The sequence below is a fragment of the Phragmites australis genome, chromosome 9, assembly GCF_958298935.1.
Source record: "Phragmites australis chromosome 9, lpPhrAust1.1, whole genome shotgun sequence".
Classification (NCBI taxonomy): Eukaryota; Viridiplantae; Streptophyta; class Magnoliopsida; order Poales; family Poaceae; genus Phragmites; species Phragmites australis.
The window spans coordinates 32,837,388-32,860,599 of record NC_084929.1 but is presented as its reverse complement, the minus strand read 5'-3'; the positions used below and the strand labels follow the sequence as shown (position 1 = coordinate 32,860,599).

Sequence of the window (23,212 nt, the reverse complement as noted above, 5' to 3'; positions counted from 1 at the left end):
TTGGATAAAGAAAGCAACCCAATCGAAGCTTCGAACATTTCCTTATCCAAGTTTGCAGATAGCTCATATATGCCAAACTCTCCAAAGCGCCTGCATGCACTAACTCGCCATAACTGTCTCTTCACAAAACCCCATCCTTCCGGAGAAAGAAGCTTGATCATAATAAGCTCCATCAGAGCTGATCTTCAACTTGTCTTGCTCAGGTGATATGTCCCTTTTACCACAACGCAACCGCTCTGGAGGATCACGTAGCAAGATGTTGGTCTGAAGAATCCGATGGCCGCTGATGAAAACCCATGGTAGGAGAGGCGCCTAGTTGTGGACAGGCAAAAATGTTGGTTTGATCCAAATATATACGCCCGCATCAAGTTATTTGCAATGCCCTGCGGTTCGACCTATATCTAATGGTGAAATGTATGCCCAAAATACGCAACAAAGAAATGTCTTTCTAAAGCTATGGCAAGAAACCAGAGATGTTTCGCCACGAGAGAGAGGATGCCACAGTCATCTAAATTGTACTTGGTCTTGATGTTTTTATAAAGGCCTAAGCCCAGGTACTGTGTTTGGTCTTCCTTCGAAGGCCTGTCTATTCATACCAAGGCCTCAAAGCTGCAGAATTCCTAGTCCAACTCGATTTTTTTATATTTCGAAAATTAAAAAATTGTAAAATTAGAGGTCTCGTTTGAAAAAATTAAAAAATAAGCTATCGTTGTCCCGTGGAATTACGTCACTTTTATCGTCCTTCCAACGGGCGACACTTTAAAAAAACACTACGTTATATTACTCTTAAAATTTAAAATACTATCGAAATAGTCATTAAAAGTTCTTAAAAATATATGTTGTAGAGGATACTATGATTTAGCACTTGAAAAATTCAAACAAATAAATAATTTGTTAATAAGAAACAAAAATACAAATTCATTTTACATAGTTGTTTGAGTTGAATTTTTTTTAGAGATAAATTATAGCATCCTCTGCAACATACTTCATTTAGATTTTTTATGACTATTTTAATAGTGTTTTGAATTTTAAGAGCAATAAAATATAATATTTTTTATTTTTTAATCTATCATCTGTTGAAAAGTTTTTTTAAGATGTTGTATATTGGAAGGACGACGCCGACGATAGCCTATTTTTGAAAATTTTCAAAAGGATGCTTAGTTTAGCAATTTTTTATTTTCTAAATATAAAAATAAAAAAGGCTCGTCCAACTCATCTGATTCTACTTTGCACGAAACACAGTGTGGCCTGTGATGGCCCAACGCAAGCAGCCCACAATAAACCATGGAGTCCATGTGTCGCGGTGAAACCAAGTGTAGTAGACAAGTTGGCCTGCGATGGCCCAGTATTGTTCGGTCGCTACACGACCTTGAGAAGGTTGCCATTTCCTCTTTAAAGGCAATTGTTTTTCTTGGAGAATGTGGCTACGGTACCTGGGCTGTGCAGCGGAGTACTGCAAAGGCCACGCTTTGTGATTTTTTTAAATAATATTATTTGTTAGAAAAGTGCTTATCCTCTCTCGGCTTCTTCCATAGCAAAAAGTTGTGTAACGAATTGCATGGGGTACCTCAGAAGCTTATCAATGCAGCGCATAACCTCGCCTTGCAGCATGACCATAGCAAACGCGCATGCATTATAGTAGCTCGACACAGCGACACTAGTACCGATTTGTCTACCTCTTCAATGCGGCTCCTCCAAGTACCACAGCGTCGACAGCGAGCCCACGCGGCCACGCCGTCCGTTCATGCGACGCGCATGGCCTCCCTTTACTCCACTTGCCGCTGCTGCACTGCAGCCTGCGCTCGCTGGGCTTGCTTTACTAAATAGAAACGGATAGCCTGCACGGCGCAGGGGGCTCGCGGCACTGCAGTTGGCAGTGCCCCCGGTTGCGACTGAATTGGACGCGGCGCCACTCCTCTTCCGGCATGACCCTACCGGCGCGGCAGGTCTAGAACTGCTCCGAAAATGCCTCGCAGGAATGAGGGCTGACCCTGCAGAAGCGGCAGCAGCACAAGTGCAGAACCGAATCGAAGCGGGGCAGGATTGGGACTTGACGATGGTGATGCCGTTTGGTCTGCCTCGCCATTTTTATCGCGTCGCTTGATTGCACCCTTCCAGCCCTCATTGTCTATCTACCGTGCCGATGCTTCTCGTTCGGTGTCAATTTTGCTGTGCCTACGCTGCTATGCACGGTGCTTCCCGGCCTGTCGTTACACACCCAAACCGATCCGCGCGGCGCAGTGGTACTGTACTGCGTTCGTCACGCGCACGCTCTAACTTCGTTAGCTGCCTCCATGAATCCCGAGTGAGATCTCCCGGTCCCCAGCATCGACGCACGCGGCGCTGTGAAAAAAGGACGGCAAAACCGACGGGGCGACGAGGGCAAGGTACGAGCCGCGGGCCAGATCCCGCGTCCGGTACTACGAGCCAACGCCAGCGCTCTTTCTGGTCCTGTCTCGTGCCGTACGCGGCGCGAGCTAGTGCCTTCCAGCTCCGGGGACGCGCGGCCGATACGGCGATCGCGTACCGGACCAGCAGGCAGCAGCGGCCAGAAGCTCGGCGGGCCCCACCGTACAGCACCACAGATCCGCCTCTGTGATTTTTTCTCTCTTCCTCTTCACCGGATCAAGATCAAGTACGAGGCCACGCTGCAGCCGCAGACTGAAACCTTATTCCTCGTCGGGATGACATCACGTCATCACCGGCCGCCCGGAGTCCGCCTCGAGAAGCGTGTGGTGCCACTAGTTAGACCATCTAACCATTTTTCTTTTTCTTTTATTTTTTATTCTCTTTCTTATTCTCATTTAATTTATTTTCTCTTATCTCGAAAAACTTTCCTTCTAAAGAATTCGTAAAGTAAAAAAGTGAGATCTCATCTTGAAAAGAATAACCTTTAAAAACCCTTTCATAAAAAACCGTAAAAAAAAAATCGTTACAGTGTTAAACTAAAAGAAAATCTCTTCGTATAGAGATTGGTTGAGAAAGGCATGATCTTAACAGAAAAAAGTTATATCTTTCGGCGTCCGTACTCTCTCCCTTCAAAAAAAAAAATTCTTCTCTGTGCACGCGCCTTGCGTCACGCGTTCGTCCGCGGCGGGGTCCAGGGTTCGCTTGCAATTAGGGATCCAATGCAGAGTCGCTCACATGTGAGCCTCGGATTTACACGTAGTGATTTTTAATGCACTCTATAGAGGATCTTCTCTCTTGCACGGGCGCTTTTTTCCGTGCAAATGGCAATCGTCTGTCCCGTTTCTGGGAAGGAGAGACCACATGACAGTGGTGGTTACGAGAGGACCGTTTGGAGTTGGCCTACTGGCCTACTGGTTAGACACACAAATATATATTAGAAGTTTTGAACAAATCCAAAAACTATGTTAAGAAGTTTGAAAAAATCTCAAACAAATCACACATATAAATAAGGTGGTGATACATATCCGTATAAAATGTTAGGTCCAAATTCGACTTCGTTTATAAGATATATGCTGTTTTTGTCATTTTTCTTTCCTTTTTTATCGTACTTTGTCGGTTTCATATCTCATAAGCAAAATCGAGTTTGGACTTAAAACTTTATATGCATGTATGTCATCATTACCACTATATGTGTTAGTTTTTTTTTCATAATTTTTGAAACTTCTAAATATTTTTGTTTGGAGGGGAGGGTCCAAGGATTCACGATTCCACGAGAGAGAGGTGGCCACTAAATATTTTCCCTTGATTGGTGAGCATTATTTCTATTAAAATTTATGTAAACTGGAGTGGCGGCATTGACCAGCACCAATCAGAAGTTAGTGATTTGAGAACATTCAAGGCCGCAGGGGTTGGTATACCGCACCAACTTCTTGTTTTGATTTTTTTTTTACAGCATACTTTAAAAATAATGCAAACAACATCTTATATTTACTAATGGTAGGTTTCTTTGTGACTCCACGTTAATCGTAGAAAAATCCTAAATATTTAAAAAAATAAAACATTCGACTATCGAATTGATTGATTAACTAACTGTAACCATGTATCAATAATCAAACAAAATAATATAGAAGATTAAAAAATAAATCATATAGTCCAACCCTAAGACTATTTCTTGCATTGTATTTCCTTCCTTTTTTGTTGTAGATACACTTTGTCCAACAAGATTACGTTAGCAAACTCTACTTTAACTTAGTTACGTTAGCAATTAACACACTTTTCCAAATCAATTAAAATATATCAATTAAATATACGTGTAATCAAATATTACAAAATTAAAACAACAGAACACAAACATATTACGGATTATCACATAAAAATAATATCAAAGAATTTATAATGTATTTTAAAAAAATAATATGAGATACGGTGACAACATTAAAAATAATAATAATTTCAAAAATCAAGAAACAAATAAAAACCAATTTGCATAACACATAAAATGAAAATTATAAATTAGATCTATTCACAAATAATAAACATGATTCCAATATTATGAACAAAAATTATATTTATATTTTACATTCTAATATTTAAATATAAATAACTGATGTATCTTATCATACAAATATTATTAACATATATATCTATAATTTAATTGTAAGCTAAATTTTTAAGTATGTGCAGCCGTCTGGTTTGATAAGCTATTACTCTAGTACCAGAGAGCCATGATAAGTCAACACCGGCCATTAAACGTTCTGTCTGAGGTTCGTTGTTGGCGATGGTATCACATGGAACCATCGTTTTCGCATTTGCAGGGGTAGCAATACGCATAGGCTTCCCAACAATGTTCATGTACTACGAGGCATTTATAACTCTGATGAAGTAATGCGAGGGGACGAGGGGTTCTTGTACATCTGGGTTGCAGTTGGCTTAACCACCTCAGGTGGTCCATCGTCTAGGCCTCCATTTGAACCGAGCCCTATATAGCGCGCTCTCCGCTGCCGCGTCGAGTCGATGCACAAGCGCAAGGCGATACAAAATCTGCAGAGACATTTATTTGGCCGGATCAGTGAGCACCACCGGTGCTGCCGTGGGAGTTCACCGCCCGTTCCCGTTGCCCCGAGTGCAGAAAGGGGTGAGGCTTGAGCTGAAGAAAACTAGCATCCCTCCCAGAAATTAAAAACATTTGCCGGATCGGATCTTTGCGTGGGTTCTTGGCCGGACGTGCCCGGCCAGCTCCAAAAGCCGAGCCGGGGGCGGCCACTTGCGGCGATTACCTCGTCCTCGACGTCGACCCTTTTGAGGTGTGCGAATGATTGCGCGCTTCGCGTCCCCGCGACGCCTTCGTCCTGCTCGCCTCGTCCCGCTCGCGTTTTGAGCCGTGCTCCGGGTCTGGGCGGGGCGGGGCGGGGCGGTGGCCTCTCTCGCCTTGTTGCCTTGTGCTCGGACTCTTAGGCTGAGGAGGCGAGGGGCAAGCAGGAGGAATCTTCCCCTCCCCGCCTAGCTGCAGCTGCTGCGCGTTGGTGTGGCGAGGTGAGAGCACGCGTCGCGTCGTCTCCGCTTGGTTTAGTGGCTTTCCTTTGCTCGGTGGCTGTTGCCTGAAAAGTTCTCGGGAAAAAGGTTTCAGCTTCGGGGCTTCACGTAGACGTAGGCGTCTCGCCGTTTCGCTTCGACTGACTGTCGCCTCTGTAATTTTCCTGCTCTTACCCGCTCTTTCTTCTCCCTTGGCGCTACGCTTCCTGCATTTATTCTACCGTGTTCTCTGAGACCTTTCCGTTTTACCTTTCCCTCTCCTAAAAGTTTCTTCCTTTTCCTTCCTGTGATCTTTCTTGCATCGTTCAAGTTTCTCACCCTGCTATTTCAATTTGTGACCCTTTATTTGTTTTTTATCTGGAAAAAATATGCAACCTTTTGTTTCGGCAAGGGTTCAAACTGCAACTTTTAGTCCTTGCATCTGGACTCTCCAACTTTAAAGAACTCCCGAGTTGATCTCAGCGAGTTCCGATACTGTAGTCGTGCCTCTGCTCCTGCAGCAACCTTTTTGTAAAACCTCGTTGCTTCATCTAACCAGTTCCTTTCTTGCATCCTTTTTGGCGCCTGCTCCACTTTTTGACGCATCTGTTCGTGCAGCTAGGACGGCGACGCCATGGGCCGCGCAATGAGGTGGCTCAAGAAGGTTCTCACCGGCAAGAAGGAAGGGGTCAGGGATCACAAGGAGCACCATGCCGCGTGCGCCAGCGGTGTCATCGGGCCATCGGTAGAGAAGAGGAGGTGGAGCTTCGCGAAGCCGAGGAACAGCGTGGCTGATGGCAGTCGGAGGCCTTCGGTGACCACCGTCGCCGCCGGGGTGCTGTCGCAGGTGCGGCCGTGCAACTGCGGCCAGGAGCGAGAAGTGGACGCCGTCGTCATGATCCAGAAGGCCTTCAGAGGCTACTTGGTAAGTCATTTATCACCTAGGCATGGATTCTTTCTGTTCATGCTTTGTTGCCATTTTTTTCTTCAAAAAATGATTCTGCTGAATAGGACTGTTGAACTGCAGAGTTGGGTGATTTTGGCGATTCATTAGTTTTCTGTCGGTACAGTTTTTCAATTCTAAGCAATCAATGGATGAACAAGTGCACATGATTTTGGTAGATTCTTTTGCTTTCGCATTGGACATGAGATTTGACTTCAGTAACTGCTGCACTGCATGGTTGCTAGCTGTTCCTTTCCGTTGAGTCGTTAGCTACTTGCTCATTGATTAATCTGCTTCCAAATTTTTGGCGATATTTTTGTTTATTGCTAGAGCGGTTTGTGAACTGCACAGTGTGACGCACCTAGTCGTCACTCGTCACCGCAGCTGTTTAATGCTCAATTCTTCTTTTGTTTCCGAAGCAGCCTGCAGCGTTCCAATGCGACTGTAAAAATTTGAATTTTGCACTGCAGGCTAGGAAGGCACTGCGTGCCCTCAAGTCGCTCGTGAAGTTGCAAGCTCTGATACGTGGCTACCTCGTGAGGAAGCAGGCAGACACGACTCTGCGCAGGCTGCAAGCGCTCATGAAGCTCCAGGCCTCCTCGCACGCCCTCAAGACGGCCTCATCCCGGAAATCCATCGAACAAGTGAGAATTTTGCCGCTGTTGATCACATTTCACGAGGTGAAGTTAAGTTTTAATTTTTTTTCATCGTTTTTTATAAGTAGCAGCGGATTGTTGCGCAAGATGCGCGCGTGAAGCCGCTGTCGCTTCCGGTGGTGCACCGCCGGCGGCTGTCTGATGGCGGGGACTCCGCCATCGAGCGCAGCCCGAGGATCGTGGAGATGGACACGTGCCATCTCCGCTGCCGGTCGTCCCGGATCACGAGCCGGTACGCCGCCGACTCGCCGGGCTCCTCGCCGCTCCTTTACCTGTACAAGCCGGCGTCGCGCCTCCAGGAGCACGAGCCCCCGCACCCCAAGACGACCCACAACACGCCCCGCCTCGGCGCGTTCCCCGGCTTCCTCGGCTCGCCGGCGAAAGGGGGGCGCGCCGTTTCGTGCCGGGACGCCGGCAGCAGCCCGCGCTACATGGCGGACACGGCCTCGTCCGTGGCGCGCACCCGGTGCCAGAGCACGCCCAAGCAGCGTCACGGCGCGCACGTAGCACAGGCGCCCGCGCCTGCCGAGCCGTGGCCCAGCCTTAGCCGCTCCTGCTCGAGGAACCAGGCGCGGCAGCTGGACAGCTTCAGCTTCAAGAGCTCGGAGGCCAGCCGCGTGGAGCAGTCGGAGTTCAGCAACGAGATCACCAGAGATTACTACCTGGACCGGCTCTGGTGATCCCGCCATTGCGCCACTGGTTTAGGAGAAGGAACTCTTAACATTTTGGTACATATTAGTAGTAGGATCAAGAAGGTTTAGATCATGGCAAGATGGCATTATACTACGAGTATGACTACTAATCTAAGTACTATGTGGCTCGACCATGCATCACAGAGGAGATAAACTCTGTTCTACTTCTACTGACTGTTTGGAAACGGAAACAAAAAACAGAGATGCAAACTGAACTTTTAATTGCTTATTTCAGTTCTGACACTGCGCATCTAAAAACAGTTCTGACACTGTACAAGCGCAGCTTCCGTGCTCATACGGAGAATCGGACACCGACGTCTATAGCTTGACCGTACAAATGGCATGGAGATAGGAACGAAGGGAATGAAGGTTATACGGATGAGCTTCTGGCTTCTTGGCACTCACATCCTGTTGTCAATCCCGGCGAGCTCGGACGCCGGCGATCAACTGAAATCTGCACAAGCTTCACACGCACACAGAGCTATTGTGGACAGGTGATTGTGCTGCAAAACTCGGCGACTTTTCTGTTATGCATTAGCTGAACATATAAAGGAAATCCAAAGACTAATCGTGGCACTAGTTGCCCTATATGCGCGGCATGCCGCTGAACAGCCCTGCCATCCCAAGGCCACGAACTCCACCACGCATACTTCCCTGAAGACGCGCTCCGCATGGACTTGGACTTGCATACGTCAAGCTCTCCTACAGACTCGCTTAGCCCAACAGACAGGCCAGCTTATTCAGCTAAAAAGAAAAACTGTAAACTACCTAAGCAAGCACAGGATTAAAGGCAACATTCTCCTCCTAATCCTGAGGCTTGGACTTGATGTTGACGACGCCGATGCGATTGCGAAGCTCCTGGAACTTCATCCACCCAAGCGACTTTGTCAGAATGTCGGCAAGCTGATCTTGTGTTAAAATCTGCTTGAGGACAATCTTTCCCCCCTCCACACATTCTCTGATATAATGAAATTTTTGTGTCTATGTGTTTGGTCCGATCATGGTGGACGGGGTTCTTACTCAAATCAATGGCGGACTTGTTGTCCACCTTGAGGATTGGTGCTCCAGGCACTGAACCGATGAGGTCTCCTAGCAGCCGAGTCAGCCAAACTCCTTGACATGCACCTGCTGCCGCAGCGATGTATTCTGCCTCGCACGAAGAAAGGGCCACCACCTTCTGCTTGCTTGATTGCCAAGTGATGGGGCTGTCGCCGAGATAGTACAGAACACCGCTGGTGCTCCTTCGATCATCAGTATCACCGGCGTGATCGCTGTCACTATATCCGATCAAATGCAGATGATTTCCCCTTCCATAAGACACACCGTGATCCAGCGTACCTGAGATGTAACGAAGCAAGTGCTTCACTGCTGCACGGTGGTCTTCTCTTGGCTCCTCCAAGAAACGACTCATGAACCCCACCGCGTAGGCAAGGTCGGGCCTTGTGTTTACCAAGTACCGGAGCCCACCAACGGTGTTTCGGTATTCTGTTGCATTCACCAGGGGGCTGTTGTTCATCTTGCTCAGCTTGGGCCTTGGCTCCATTGGAGTAGCACAGGAGTTGCAACCTGCCATGCCACTCCGATCCACCAGCTTGGCAGCGTATGCCACTTGGCTGATGCTGATGCCACTCGCCGCCTGTCGCACTTCCAGCCCGAGGTAGTAGGAGAGCAACCCAAGGTCACTCATCCTGAAGAGCTTCAGCATCTCAGACTTGAACTTGGCGATGCCCTTGCGCCCTGTGATCACAAGATCGTCGACGTAGACCCCAACGACGAGACGGTCGCCGCCTGATCCACGGATGTACATGCCATGCTCTCCCGTGCTCCTCTGGAAACCAAGTGACAGCAGGCTGCTTTCCAACTTGGCATTCCAGGCCCTGGGTGCTTGCCGTAGACCGTACAAAGCCTTCTTGAGCCGCAACACCTTGTGCTCGGCTCCCTTGACAACGAAACCTGCTGGCTGGGCGACATACACCTCCTCCTGCAGATCGCCGTTCAGGAAGGCGCTCTTTACGTCCATGTGATGGACTTCCCAGCCTTCATGTGCTGCCACTGCCAGCAGCAAGCGAACGGATTCCAGCCGAGCCACGGGAGCAAACACCTCATCAAAATCAATACCTGGGCGCTGGACGTATCCCTTGGCCACCAGCCGTGCCTTGTGCTTGATGATGCCGCCGCGCTCGTCACGCTTCACCTTGAAGACCCATTTGAGGCCGATGGGCTTGTGGCCGGCGGGGAGGTCGACGAGGTTCCAAGTCTTGTTCTCTTCGATTGACTTGATCTCCTCGAGCATCGCCCGCCGCCAGCACGTGCTCTGCTCAGCCTCCTGGAATGTCGTCGGCTCCTCCGCTGAGGTGAACAGCAACTCACCACCGTCCAAGACACGCGCCGCCATGCCTGGTGGCATGGCCGCGCCCTGGACGTTGTCGACGGTGCGGAACCGAGCAGGAACGTCTTCGTCATGCTCAGCGTCCACCAACTCTTCCAGGTTCGCGGGTGGTGTGGCGAACTCGATGTGTTCGGGTGATGCTGCTGCTCCAGATATAGTTGGTGAAGCCGGTGCCTCAGGAGGCGTTCCTGGAGCAGCACCTCCACCAGAATCAGCAACCATGGGCGGGGAGTTGGCCACTACAGGACTCCCTCCTGCAGCCTCACCCACCACGGTCGGCTGATACGTGCTATGCTCCACCGTGAACGTGTCGACACCCTTGCTGCCTCCAGGTGCGTCTTGGTCCCAGCTCCACTGAGCTGCCTCGTCGAATACAGCGTCGCGCGTGATGTGTACGCGACCATCCACAGGATTATACATCCTGTAGGCCTTCGAACCTGCCTCATACCCCACAAAAATCATGGGCGTGCTGCGCGCATCCAGCTTCTTCAAATGAGGCTTGGTGTTCTTCACGTGCGCCACACACCCGAAGGTCCTGAGAAAACCAACCGCCGGGCGTTCGCCATGCCAGGCCTCATGCGGTGTCTTGCCGTCGAGGCTGCGCGTTGGAGAACGGTTGAGGATGAACATCGCTGTGGTGACAGCCTCACCCCAGAACATCCCTGGGAGTCTCTTCGCCAGCAGCATGCTTCGCGCCATCCCGACGACCGTCTGGTTGCGCCTCTCCACGACCCCATTTTGCTGTGGCGTGTAGGGGGCCGTGAGTTGACGCTGCACTCCTTGCTCAGCGCAGTAGGCTCCAAACTCAATCGACGTGAATTCACCCCCACGATCAGTACGCAGCATCTTCAGCTTCCGCCCAGACTCCACCTCTGCAGCCGCTTTGAACCTCCGGATCGCCACCAGCGCTTGATCCTTGCTTGCGAGAAGACAGAGCCACATGTATCTGCTCATGTCATCTACCAGCAGCAAGAAGAAACGGTTGCCACTCGGGGTTGTCGGCGTGACCGGCCCGCAAATGTCCCCGTGCACCAGATCAAGTACATCCTCTGCTCGTCGCCGCGCTTGAGCTGGGAACGGGTTGCGCCGTTGCTTCCCGGCCAGGCACCCTTCACAGACTTGATCGACGTGATCAATCCGTGGCAGGCCCCGGACCATGTCTCCGGTCACCAGCTTGCGCAACGCTTGAAAGCTGATGTGGCCGAAGCACTCGTGCCAGCGCCACGCTTCGTCCACCCGGCGCGCAGTGAGGCATACTGGGCGAGTGATGTTGAACCGGATCGAGTAGATCCGGTTGGGGGAGCGCCGCACTTGAGCGAGAAGCCGTCGTCGTTCGTCGCGGATCTGCATCACCCCTTTGTTGATGTGGATGTCATAACCGTCCTCATCCAACTGGCCAACACTTATCAGATTGGTGTCCAGCTGTGGAATCAAATAGACGCCGGCGAGCTCCCTGTGCTCACCAGTCTTGCAGGAGAACAACACCGTGCCCCGACCTTCGATGTTGACCAGAGATCCATCGCCAAACCTCACGGTACCAGTGACGGTTTTGTCGATGTCAGAGAAGACCGCGCGCGACCCCGTCATGTGATTGGTCGCGCCTGTGTCGAGAAACCAGGCGGCGTCATCTTGGCCTCCCGCGCCATCGACGTGCGTGTAGGCGCGCACCTCCTCCAAGTGCACCCGTGTCTGCTTCGTCGCGACTCGCGGCTCCACCAGCTGCGGGGACGGGGCTTCCACAGCGGTCGGTGGCGCCTTCAGCGCCGGGATGCGGACCAGCCCCTCCTTAATCGAGGCGACCAGCACCCGCTGCGGAGCTAGTGCCGGTGTTGCTGAGGACGCCGTCGGCGAGGTCGGCGAGGTCCTGGCCCCTGGGATCGGCGCGGACGGCGCCTGGATCTGGGCCATCGGCCTCTGGAGCGGGGCCGGCAGAGTCTCCAGCGCCGACATCGGAACCGGCAGGGGAGCGCCGTCGGCATCGCAGACGGACTGGAGCTGGACGGAGCAGACTCGGGCCATCAACAACGTGCCCTCCTCTTCTTCTGCCTGCACGACATGGGCCTCACTTTGCTTGGGCTTGGACCGGCACTCTCTGGCCCAATGCCCGGTTTTCCCGCACTTCCGGCACTGGTCATGGCCCACCGCGCGTCCAGACCCCGTGCCAGAGCGCTCACCACTGCCACCGCCCGGCGCGGCACGGCGTGGGCGCCGCCGGCGGTTCCCCGACTTCGACGAGCCGGTGTCGCTGGTCTGCCTCTCCTTCAACCGCGCCTCCCACTACTCCTCAGTGAGGTAAAGCTTCCCACCGGCTGTAGGCGTGGCAGAAAATGCTTGTTCATCGTCCTCGACGGCCTTCAACCGGCCGGTGATCTCCTCCACCGAGAGTGTGGACACATCCAACAAGGTTTCAATCGAGAGGACGAGTTGTTTAAACTTGGGACGGGCGATGCGAAGGTACTTCTCCACAACCTTGTTGGGAGGCTCGGGGTCACCCAGCGTCGCAAGCTGGGCGACGATGCCGGTTAGACGCAGTGCGAAATTCTCCACTGATTCGCCGTCCCGGAACGCGAGCAACTCGTATTCCCGGCGAAGCTTCAGCGCGGTCGTCTTTCAGATGCGGTTGTCACCGATCCGCATCGTCCTCAGGGCCTCCCATGCCTCCCGGGCCGACGGCTTGACTGCCAACGTCGAGATCATCTCCGGCGGCGCCGCGCTGCAGATGATGTCGAGGGCCATCCGATCCTCCTGAACGTCGACGCCGCCGGGCTCGATGGCTTCCCAAAGCCCGCGCGCCTGCATCTTAACCTTCATGAGGAGCGCCCAGTCGTTGTAGTTGGTCGGCGTCAGCGTGGGGTAGTGCGCCGCTCCTCCTGCGACTTCCCGCACCGTCCGCTGCACGACGACCTCGTGCCTTCCGGCGTCCTGGTGGCGCGAGCGGCGTGGAGGCAGGGAAGGAGACTGGCGACGACCATCCCGTGGCGGTGTCCTGGAGTTTCCGTCGTGCGGAGTGGACGACGCCATGGCTCAGGAACCGGCAATGCTCTGATAGCAATTGTTGTCAATCCCGGCGAGCTCGGACGCCGGCGATCAACTGAAATCTGCACAAGCTTCACACGCACACAGAGCTATTGTGGACAGGTGATTGTGCTGCAAAACTCGGCGACTTTTCTGTTATGCATGAGCTGAACATATAAAGGAAATCCAAAGACTAATCGTGGCACTAGTTGCCCTATATGCGCGGCATGCCGCTGAACAGCCCTGCCATCCCAAGGCCACGAACTCCACCACGCATACTTCCCTGAAGACGCACTCCGCATGGACTTGAACTTGCATGCGTCAAGCTCTCCTACAGACTCGCTTAGCCCAACAGACAGGCCAGCTTATTCAGCTAAAAAGAAAAACTGTAAACTACCTAAGCAAGCACAGGATTAAAGGCAACACATCCTTTGCAGTGAAGACAAGGTTGTGGTTGTCTGGTGCGGTGCTCTGATGCGAAGTAGTATCAGGCAAGGATCGTGAAAAATAGAACTGGTAGTGAACTGGTGCTAGACCATGGTTGCGCTTGGGACTTTGCGCATAAGGCGTCAGTTGAGTGCTGACATGACCGAGTTGGTTTCGGTTACAAGAGTTTGCAAGGAAAGAATTCAATGCCTCTGCATGTTTGGATGTTGAGATGATAATGTTTCGATCTTCAGAGTTTTCTTCCAAGTTAATGTGGCCAAGTGGCCAGTAGCCGAATGTCATAGTGTACCAAAGATGGAGAAAACAGATTAGTACATTTTGGTGGTCTTTCGTTGTGCATGTACTCTCGTACCTATTTTGAACGCAAGAATTTCACATAAAATAGTTTAATTATCGTAGAAATAGAAAAATTCCTGTTTGTCCTTAATGGTCCCTTTTAAGTTTGAAAAGTTCTGGTTTGAAGCATGGACTGAAGTGAATAAGTGATGATCATCAGAATGTGTTCATTCATGGCTGCTGGTTGTTTTCCATGCTGATGAGGCCGCTGCAGATCTTTGGTTCTTTCTTCAGTTTCAGCACTTTTTTTAACCAGATTATGACATTATGTGCACTTGAAGATATTTCAGAGTTGAGGGGGGGAGGGGGAAATGTGGTTGTTTGGGGACAGAAATTACTCCTACAAAGCTGGAAGCAGGCGGTATAATTTGGGCATTTGGACATCCAAACAGTGTCACAGTTCCAACATTTGGAAGAAAGCTTCTGCCAGCAAATTTTTATTTTCATCCCGTGTCCACTCGATCGCCTCGCCAAGCTGTCTTCCCATGCTTTTGAGGTGATCTGCTCTGACTCGTGATTCGACACCGGGGAGCAAAGGACAGGTCAAAGGCGTCAGGTTGAGCGACTCCATTGAAGAGGACATGCACATGACCTGCAGCTGTCGATTTTTGTTCGAGCTGACGGAGTGACTCGAAAGCGAAGGGGTTGAGATTTGTTTTCGTCTGCGCGCTGCTCGATCTGGATCCTGCTTGGACAAGCTCGGCGTGGCGTGACTGTACGTGCCGGGGAAGATTGTTTTGTGGTGCCACTGCGCCGTAAGACAATCCAATTATATTTTATCCATTTCGTTCTTTTCTTAATTCTTCTTTCTGTTTTTATTTTCTCTTATCTCTCACATCTTTATTTTAAAAAGATTTGTGAAACAAAAAGAGAATCCCGTCTGAAAGTAAATTATCTTAGGAATCATTTCGTGATGAAAATCGTGAGGTAAATTATTGGAAAATTGAAGTATATGAAAATCCGTTCACAGTGAGATTCTGAACTTTGAAGAAAATCGGTTGAAAATGGTCTAAGCGTGTACGTAAAACTCTTGACGCTGTCAGTGGCTCAGGTCAATGCAGGGGTCAAGTTCTGTGCTGACCTCTCAGTAAATGCTGGTATCGTCACAGGGTCTGTAAAACCGAGCGAAATCTGCAGAGTTTTTTGTGTTTGGAAAGACGGAACTCGTTGGAACTTGGAACGTAGGACAATGGGAGTAGTTGACCCCTGTAAATATGAACGTAGGACAATGCGAGTAGTTGAGCTGACTGTAAATACGAATGCTCAGTTTCTTTGTTTGGAGGAAAATGCTCAGTTTTACCATTACGCATGTACTGTTTTGGTCGCAAACTTGCAATGGAGTTCCTAGGCCAGCAATGGGCCCTTTTTTAACTAGGCCTTGTTGAGTCTGACAGTGGACGAAACAACCGTTGTTCTTGTTGCTTGGACCGACCACGGTTGGGGACGGCAGGCAGCAGAGGCCCATGCAAGCCTGCCTCGGTTTTCCAGCCCTCAGTTTTGTTTCATTCATCGTGTGTCGAGTGCTTGCTGATCACCGAGAGAGTTCAAGACCTACGCGCAGTAGCAGTGACTATCGGCTTTGGTGCTATTTGCAGTGATCCCAATAGCCGTAAACCGAGGCGAAGGAGACTGCGGTGCTCACCAATATCATGCAATCGCAACAATCGAATTAGTATTTCTGTTGTCTTCTTTCTTGTCTTCACAATAAGGTCATAGGTGAATGAGTTTCAGCTAGATGTGCTACAACCGGAGCCACTCGAACCCATCGATGAAATCGAGGGAGATGAAGGGCTTGGCCTCCTCGTCGGTGAGCTCCCTCGACCACTCCACCCTGCCGGCGTAGTTGGCCCCCGGCCCCGTGCACTTGTACTGCCCGTAGAACACCGTCCTGCAACGCAGCCAGCAGATAGCAATCAGTAGCGGAAACGCAGCAGATCGAGAGGTGAACGGCGAGGCGGTGGGCACTACTGACATCTCCCGGGTGGGGTCGCCCCAGTTGTACCATCCGCGCGGGATGATGATGTTGTCCATGTAGGTGTAGGCGAAGACGACGCGGGAGAAGGAGCCCCAGGCGCGGCCCAGGTAGAGCGCGCCGGAGCCCGTCACCCGGCAGTTGACGAACGAGAACCCCGTGTCGTCCAGGATGCTCATCCGGTTCTGCGCCGTCAGCGCGCCGTAGTTCCGCGCGATCGCGTGAACGTGACACCCCTGCAATTCACATATGCGTGTAAGCGTGTACGCAGCCATGGGAGGGAGCTGGGAGCAGAGAAAGGAAGTAAAAAGAAAAGGCAGGCACAAGGGCGCCCAGCTCCGGCGTCACGGGCCGGCCCGATCGGCCGGCACCTGGGGCCAGGGGACCAGAGAACCTGCAGGTTTCAGAAACCGCATTCGGCAACTTCAGATATAACAGCTAGCTCTTACTACCGTGGTATAAAGAAAGAAAAAAAATCTTACTCACTTGAAGAAGAATCTTAAAGAACTAGTTTTTAAATAAGAGAAAATAAAAGATATCTCTAAACATCATAAGATACGGGGAATTGAAAACATAATCTTTTGAAAAATATGCTAGAAGAAATAAGTGATGTCAGCTAGAGGTAATCACTGAACTAAGCCCCATAAAAACCAAAAGGCTGGTTACTTAATGGCCATCAACATTCCGTTTGCACTAACTTTTATGTGACTTTCTGCCAGTAAACGTGGTAGATATTGCCTGTCTGGCATCAAGTGTCGGTACTTGGTACTAGATCATCTTGTCCATGGATGGAAATGCTGTAGGGCCAGTCACAAGATCAGGGCCAAATGTGGACAGGGACAAGCGGCTGTGACCTGTGAGCCTGTGAACAGAATCGGTGGTGCTGTCGCATGGATATGGCAGCACGGAGTGAGATGGCATTTTGTCCAAGAATGGTTACTGCCTTACTGGGAGCAGTAACACAGATTCAGAGTGCTTACAGTCCCCTGCATAGGAAGGAAGCAGGAAATCCCGGGTTTAACAGTGTCTGACTGTCTGTGTCCCAGAAGTGCCCTGGTGCCATACTGCAACGACGGCCTCTGTGCTGGGGATTGGGGTACTGCCACTTTGGCCAACATGGATGCCCTGTGCGATTGTGCGAAAGCTCATTGACTAAGCTGGTGCTCTGCTTTGCAGAACGCATTGAAAGGAACATGCAGAGTTTACACTGCATAGCGCATAAGATACCAGCACTGGGAGTAGGCTAAGCTGCATACCTCAAACAGGGAGAGCGCGTTGCCGAAGATGAAGTCCACGGACCCTTCGATGTAGCAGTCCCTGTAGTAATGCCGGCCCAGGTGATCGTACAGCGTGTCCTGCGCGCCCAGGAAGTTGCACCCCACGAACGCGGCGTTGTCCGCCGATATCCGCAGCGCCACCCCCTGCTTGCCCAGCGCGCCCGGCCTCGGTACCGGGGCCGTGTTCTGGCCAACGCAAATGGCAGCACCGTGTCAGTTACGTAGCAACGGAGAAGACTGCATTTGCACAGGAGGAGCTGGTTGTCGCGTCGGCGCACCTTGAAAGTTATGTTCTTGGCGACGAAGAACGCCGAGTTCACGGCGAATGTGGCGGAGGCGAACGTGCCGATGGCGTGCCCCCATGGCCCGACCGTGTCGGCGGTGTCGCCCCACTGCACCACCGTCTTGCCGGCCCCGGCGCCCTCGATGGTGATGAACGCGCGCATCGGCGAGATGTTCACCTTCTCCCTGCACTCCGCGCGGCACACGGTTCGCGGGTTAGCTCTTCCTGCGCTAAGCACTGAGTAAACCGAAGAAAACTGGTAAGCAAGAGGGGCGCGCGATGCCGCGACGTCGCGCGGGGGCACGCGGCCACGCACTTACGTACGTACGTGTATGTGCCGGCGTTGACCTTGATGACGACGCGGGCGAGGTTAATGAGCGGGAGCGAGTCGACGGCGGCCTGGATGGACGTGAAGTTGCCGGCCGCCGGGTTCTTGTCCACCACCAGCGTGCGCGTGGGCAGGAACGCGCGATTGAGCGCGCGGTTAAACGTGCTGTGCCCGAGCCCGCCCATGAACCGCACCCACCGCGTGAACTGCCGCTCGATCGCCTCCACCCGCGTCGCGTCCACCGGGTACGGCTTCGCGGGCGCGTTCTTCCCCGGCCTCAGGGTCTTCGTGTGCCCGTGCCGCCCGCCGGCCACGTCGCCCGACGCGACGAGCAGCACCACGGCGGCGTAGAGCAAGAGCCGCGCCCGCAACGACACGGCCATCGCAGTGGCGGTGGTCGCTGTGGTCACCCAGTGAGCTACACTAACTAGCAAGCGGCCAGGGGTGCCAGGTTTTTATCCCGGAGGGGATAGCGCTGGGGAATCTAAGGAGATCACGGGCACGGCGAGGCGAAGGAGCGATGGAATGACACAACTCGCGAGTCGCAGCAGGAGAGGCTGTTATGTTGGTTGGTTGTGGCGCGTGCGCATCTAGCCGGTGGCGCAGCAAATGCATGTGTTCGTGTTCGTTGCCTCAACTCACCTCACCCTGTCTCTTTAGCAAAGATGACATGCTGACAGACACAAATACAGCGGCGGCGCACCGCCTCTGAGGAATTTCTTGTGCAGGAATTGTCCCGGGGAATGTGACAGCAAGTAGCCCTCTGCTGGGGTTTGGTGTGCAGGAATTGTTTTTACCCCGTGATTGGATTTGTTCCGACCACTGTTCCTTCGGTACTTGTTGAGTTCATCTGTCTCTTATTTTTCCAATGGCGTATGTGTCATCATAATTATTTGTCCAGCAACAGAAAGAGCATCGTCTGACGATTTATCCCTGTCTTTGCTCTTCGGAGGCCTCTAGTGCCAGTACACATTTCATACGTTTCTACTATCATGCAACCATCAGGTGAATTTATTGTGGTATCGCGGTTAGCATGAAACACTAACAGCAGCGCTTATGCAGTAAGCCAGATAGAGAACGCCCCTTTTCGCTAATTCACTCCGCTAGCTGATTTCATTTCGGATTCCTTAGAGCATTTCCAGCGAATCATTAAGGTTAGGTAGATACAAACGCGAAGAAGTGCATTCCTCCAGCACCATTGTTGTGTTTCCTCCCATCTGACCAGCTCCTCTCCAGTCAGTCTGTTCCTGTGGCTTCAACTCTCTGTTCGTTTCTGTCTGGTTGTTTGCTGCCAGCCGTGACCGTGAGGGTTCTCTCTGCACAATCGCTAGTGGCTCCAGAGACTCTGGCTCAAAAGAAAAGGACAATGCGTAGAATCGCGGCCACGGCACATGTGCCATACGCATTGGCTGCCGCTTGCTAGATAGCTAGGCTCATGCGGTTGCCATTGGCTCCAGCTCAGTAGTAACTAACGACTAAATATCGACACAGCTAACCATGTAGCTGTGCTACTGTCTACAGCGCCACCAGTGTACAAGTACATTTTCGGCAGAGTGAAATATGTACACCTGAGTAGTAAACTGCCAACAAGGAACACGCTAAGTCTGCCATGGTAGATACTTTGTTGAAACCATGGTAGATAGGCAAAATTAAGTTGGTACCCGGAACCAAAATATTTTGTTTGCATCGCGTGATAAACAAGCGGTCCAACTCCAAACCCAGGTAGTTCGTCAAAGAGACTCACAAAGTTGGAGCATGGAAGCAAGAGTAGACAAGAGTCACTAACTTTCTAAAACAGTGAGTCTTTGCAAACTAAGAATTGTGTTGTAAGGCTCGAGATGAAGTATTGGAGGCCTAGATGTCCATTGGCGCGGCATTGGAACCCTTGTCCTCCTCCTGCATGGAGCTCGGCTCTGCTTGTGCCTCATCGGCGGCTTCCATGGAGTCAATTATTTCTTGGATCCTCTTCGCGTCAATCATCTCGAATGGCTCGATGGTGCCATCGTCCTTTCTGCCAACGATGGCGACAGTGCAGTTGGAGCTGGTCAGTTTCTCACCTTGCAGTGTTTCCTTTATGGCGGAGAGAGCATCCTTGATGAGTTGCTCTGGGGTGTAGTTGTTGTAGCCTGCAAATCTGCGCTCAAGGAAAGTCTTGGCAGCCTGAGAGCGAGAACCAATAGCAAATGCCTGGTACTCAAAGTAATTCCCACTGGGGCAGTTATAATAGAGATGAGCTCCAGACTCATCCAGTCCGGCAACAAGGAGGCCAACACCATATGGCCTCTTCCATGACCGCTGTGTGCAAACCTGCAATAGCATTAAAGAAACAAGGTAAACACATGCCCACCTGGAGTGGAAGACGAAACAAAATGCATGGATAAGCACATGGATTTTACTTATGAATACTCTTCCATACAGGTTACAGTATCATGATATAACATGAACTAGGTGCCTGTTTAAAGTGATTATTTGACTCATCTCATTATTTGCCTACGAGTAGAAAATTAGAATCACAACAACATTCGTGGTCAACAATAAATCGCATGCTTATGGCCTTATGGGAAGGATAGATATATCTCATCTAATGAACTGTCCCAGAATAAAAGCATGGTAATCAAGAAACATATTTGTACTAAAGTGTAAATGTATGATCACAGTCAAGTTTGAGGCAATAAGAATGAGCAATAGATATATTAATGAACCAACATTAAAAAATTCTATTACAATGAGCAGATGTGATACTGGGCTCAACTTGGTGGTAGACAAACAGATATCTTAAGCACCAGTACCCAACTCCGCATCAATACTAAGTTGATGTACCAAGTGTAAATTAAAATCTTAAGGAGACTAAGTAGAGAACTTGGAGACAGAAGTATGCTTCAAACAAAACATTAGAATGAAGTTGCTAGCTGGTGATCCGGATACCACATCATAGTAACCAGGTAACAAATCAGCCTTCACAGAAAGGTTTTTGCAAATCGTTAGTCTTCAACAATAACTACTTATACTTCTCTTAAAGACTGTTTGTGAGCTGATGCAATTCATAGTTTACAGTTAAAAAAAAACACATGGCAGAAGGTAGCATATTGAAAAGCAAAAAGAAAAAATAAACACTATGGAACCACGGCCCTACTCATTGATGATTCTAAATCTGAGAAACTGCTCCCCAGTGTGGCTTTTTCTTTCCTAATGTGATAGACCAGATACTTGAAACAATATAAAACAGTTAGTTGTTTATTGAACATGCATATTCCAACGACTTTTTTACATAAGATTTGGTATACTGAGAGACGGTTTTCAGTATGACTCGGGGTGTAAAATCTTACCAGCATGATGACTAGGCACAAATACTGGGAAGCTGCATAAGAGGTATTCTATTTGCATGTTGCATGCATTTCTAAATTCACCAGTTTGAGCGTGAAACTGTGAATCGTGTCATGCTGGTTCATGAACACCTGATATTTTATCTCGAACTTTAAGGTGCAACATAGGCAACATATGCATGATACATCCAAGAACACCATATCAAGAGCAGAACTAACATAAATGATATAAACACACATTGTTTTCACTGGCAGGGACACAACAAGCTAGAAGGCACTACAGCTATAAATGCAAATATATGATGGCAAGAAAGTGAGAATTAACTAGAAGTATGTTGATAGGCCACTAAACAAGCAAGATAAGCTTATCACAAAAATCAATTTTAATGTCTATTATTTGTCGCTAACTGCAAAAGGATGACAAGGGAAAAAATCCAGTGAATATATGAAAAAAGAGAGAGTACATTCTGATTCATAACTGCCAAATTGCCGCTTATGTGATACAACTAGGATTTGTTACTTGAAAATGTTATGGCAAAGACAGTAATGGAATCATAAAACACATAGTGGTACAGTAAAACCTAATGTTATGTCACATACATAAAGTTTGCAAACAAGGATTAAGGAGCAACAAACAATACATAATGTGACATGTGAAGAAGCCAAAATGAATGCCCTTTTGAACTCACTGGACAAACTTCTTGGCTTCTTGCTAAGCAGTGACAATGGAAGAATGGAACAACTAGGGAAAAAAATTGCTCTTGCTTGTTCCCATTGAAGCAGATAATCCTGCTGGATGGAATAAGGTCAAGACAATAATTCTTACTTCCCGAATCATCTTTCAATAATTGTAACCTATCTAGCTTCTTTTGTGACTTTTCTTTGTTGAATTATAACCATCTCAGCGTGTTGCAAACTTGCAAGATATGATATCTCAATTTCCATGTGTCCAAACTCAAGTACTCAATTATTCTGAATGAGTAATCTGTCCAGTTGGTCTTCAATCATATCCTATCCTATCACAGCTTCTCCTCAACCTGACTTAATGTTCCCTTTTCACAAGTGAGCAGTAACCCAACTGCGAAAATTCAACAATTTCACTTGCAAAGTCTAACACTATACCTAGCTGACGTCTGTAGTAAGATATAAGCACCTATCAACCTAAATACACATCAGACCATATTTAAGCAACATCCTCAGTAGATCAACAGAATGCCAACGATGACAGGTTACGACGTGGTGGGAGAAGTTCAGACCTTTTGATGTGCCTTTAGAGTAAAATGTGAGCAGTAAGGACTTATCACAGGAAACTCTGATACTGCTAGAATTTCTCTAGTGCTGTAAAATTCCAGGGAATTCCAACAGAAGAAAAAAGAAAACTATCACCAAAATACACAACACGCACAAATATAGTCGAAATAAGAGGTGTAAGCTCCAATATGGAGTCTGTATCCTGACCCGCAGCACAAACCACCATGAAAACTTGACCATTGGTGCGGGCACCCAGCGATACCACGGATCAAAACCCAAACTACCAACTAAAAACCTACCTGAGACTACGCGCGAAATCCCAGCTCCCGCGCCAGATCTGATCCCTCTACCTCAAAACCCTAAGCACATAAGCAGATCAAGCAATCGAGACGGACGGACCTGCGCCTTGTCTGCTAGGCGGAGCGCGAGCCTGGAGACCGGGAGCGGCGCGTCGTAGACGAAGGCGTGGTTGATGCACTCGGAGCGGAGGAACCGGGACAGGACGCGGCCGTCGGCAGTGAGCCCCGCGAGCGCTACCCCCGCATGGTCGGCGACGCGGAAGACCTTGCGCTGGTGGGAGGAGAGCTCGGAGGCGGCCTTGTTGGCGGCGGCGAGGACGGCGTGGGTGCAGGAGCGGAGGCCGACGCAGGCGGAGCCCTGCTTGACGGCCTCCATCGCGTACTCCACCTGGAAGAGCCGCCCCGCGGGGCTCCATGTCGTCACGTCGGTGTCGTACTGGTTCCGGAACATTCTCGAAGCTTCTCCTCCTTTTCGATTTCTCCCTCGCTCGGGTTTGCCGGTGCGGGGAGATCTCTTCTTGGACTCCAGACGGAACAGTGGGGAGCGTTTGGTTGGGGACCCACGTGGCAGCGGGAGGAG

General features: G+C 50.1%; 3 protein-coding genes across 4 annotated transcripts; 1 reads left to right on the top strand and 2 right to left on the bottom strand.

The window, feature by feature from the left end:
• Positions 1-4,850: 4,850 nt before the first annotated feature.
• LOC133929250 (protein IQ-DOMAIN 19-like) lies at positions 4,851-7,880 on the top strand. Of its 2 annotated transcripts, none has more exons than XM_062375940.1 (4): positions 4,851-5,597; positions 6,040-6,346; positions 6,835-7,008; positions 7,089-7,880. In XM_062375940.1, the coding sequence occupies exons 2-4, from the start codon at positions 6,056-6,058 to the stop codon at positions 7,698-7,700; spliced, it is 1,077 nt and encodes a 358-aa protein (XP_062231924.1). In that variant the 5' UTR covers positions 4,851-5,597; positions 6,040-6,055; the 3' UTR covers positions 7,701-7,880. The 2 variants fall into 2 exon arrangements, with proteins under 2 accessions (XP_062231924.1, XP_062231925.1); XM_062375941.1 differs by having other exon boundaries at positions 4,852-5,442.
• A 7,342-nt stretch (positions 7,881-15,222) lies between these two features.
• Positions 15,223-18,495, bottom strand: LOC133929879 (probable pectinesterase 53). Its single transcript, XM_062376635.1, has 5 exons — positions 17,760-18,495; positions 17,427-17,616; positions 17,128-17,334; positions 15,872-16,107; positions 15,223-15,787 (listed from the first exon to the last, which is right to left on the bottom strand). The coding sequence occupies exons 1-5, from the start codon at positions 18,140-18,142 to the stop codon at positions 15,640-15,642; spliced, it is 1,164 nt and encodes a 387-aa protein (XP_062232619.1). The 5' UTR covers positions 18,143-18,495; the 3' UTR covers positions 15,223-15,639.
• A 900-nt stretch (positions 18,496-19,395) lies between these two features.
• LOC133929249 (proteasome subunit alpha type-1) lies at positions 19,396-23,212 on the bottom strand. The gene is made up of 2 exons (XM_062375939.1): positions 22,733-23,212; positions 19,396-20,066 (listed from the first exon to the last, which is right to left on the bottom strand). The coding sequence occupies exons 1-2, from the start codon at positions 23,081-23,083 to the stop codon at positions 19,614-19,616; spliced, it is 804 nt and encodes a 267-aa protein (XP_062231923.1). The 5' UTR covers positions 23,084-23,212; the 3' UTR covers positions 19,396-19,613.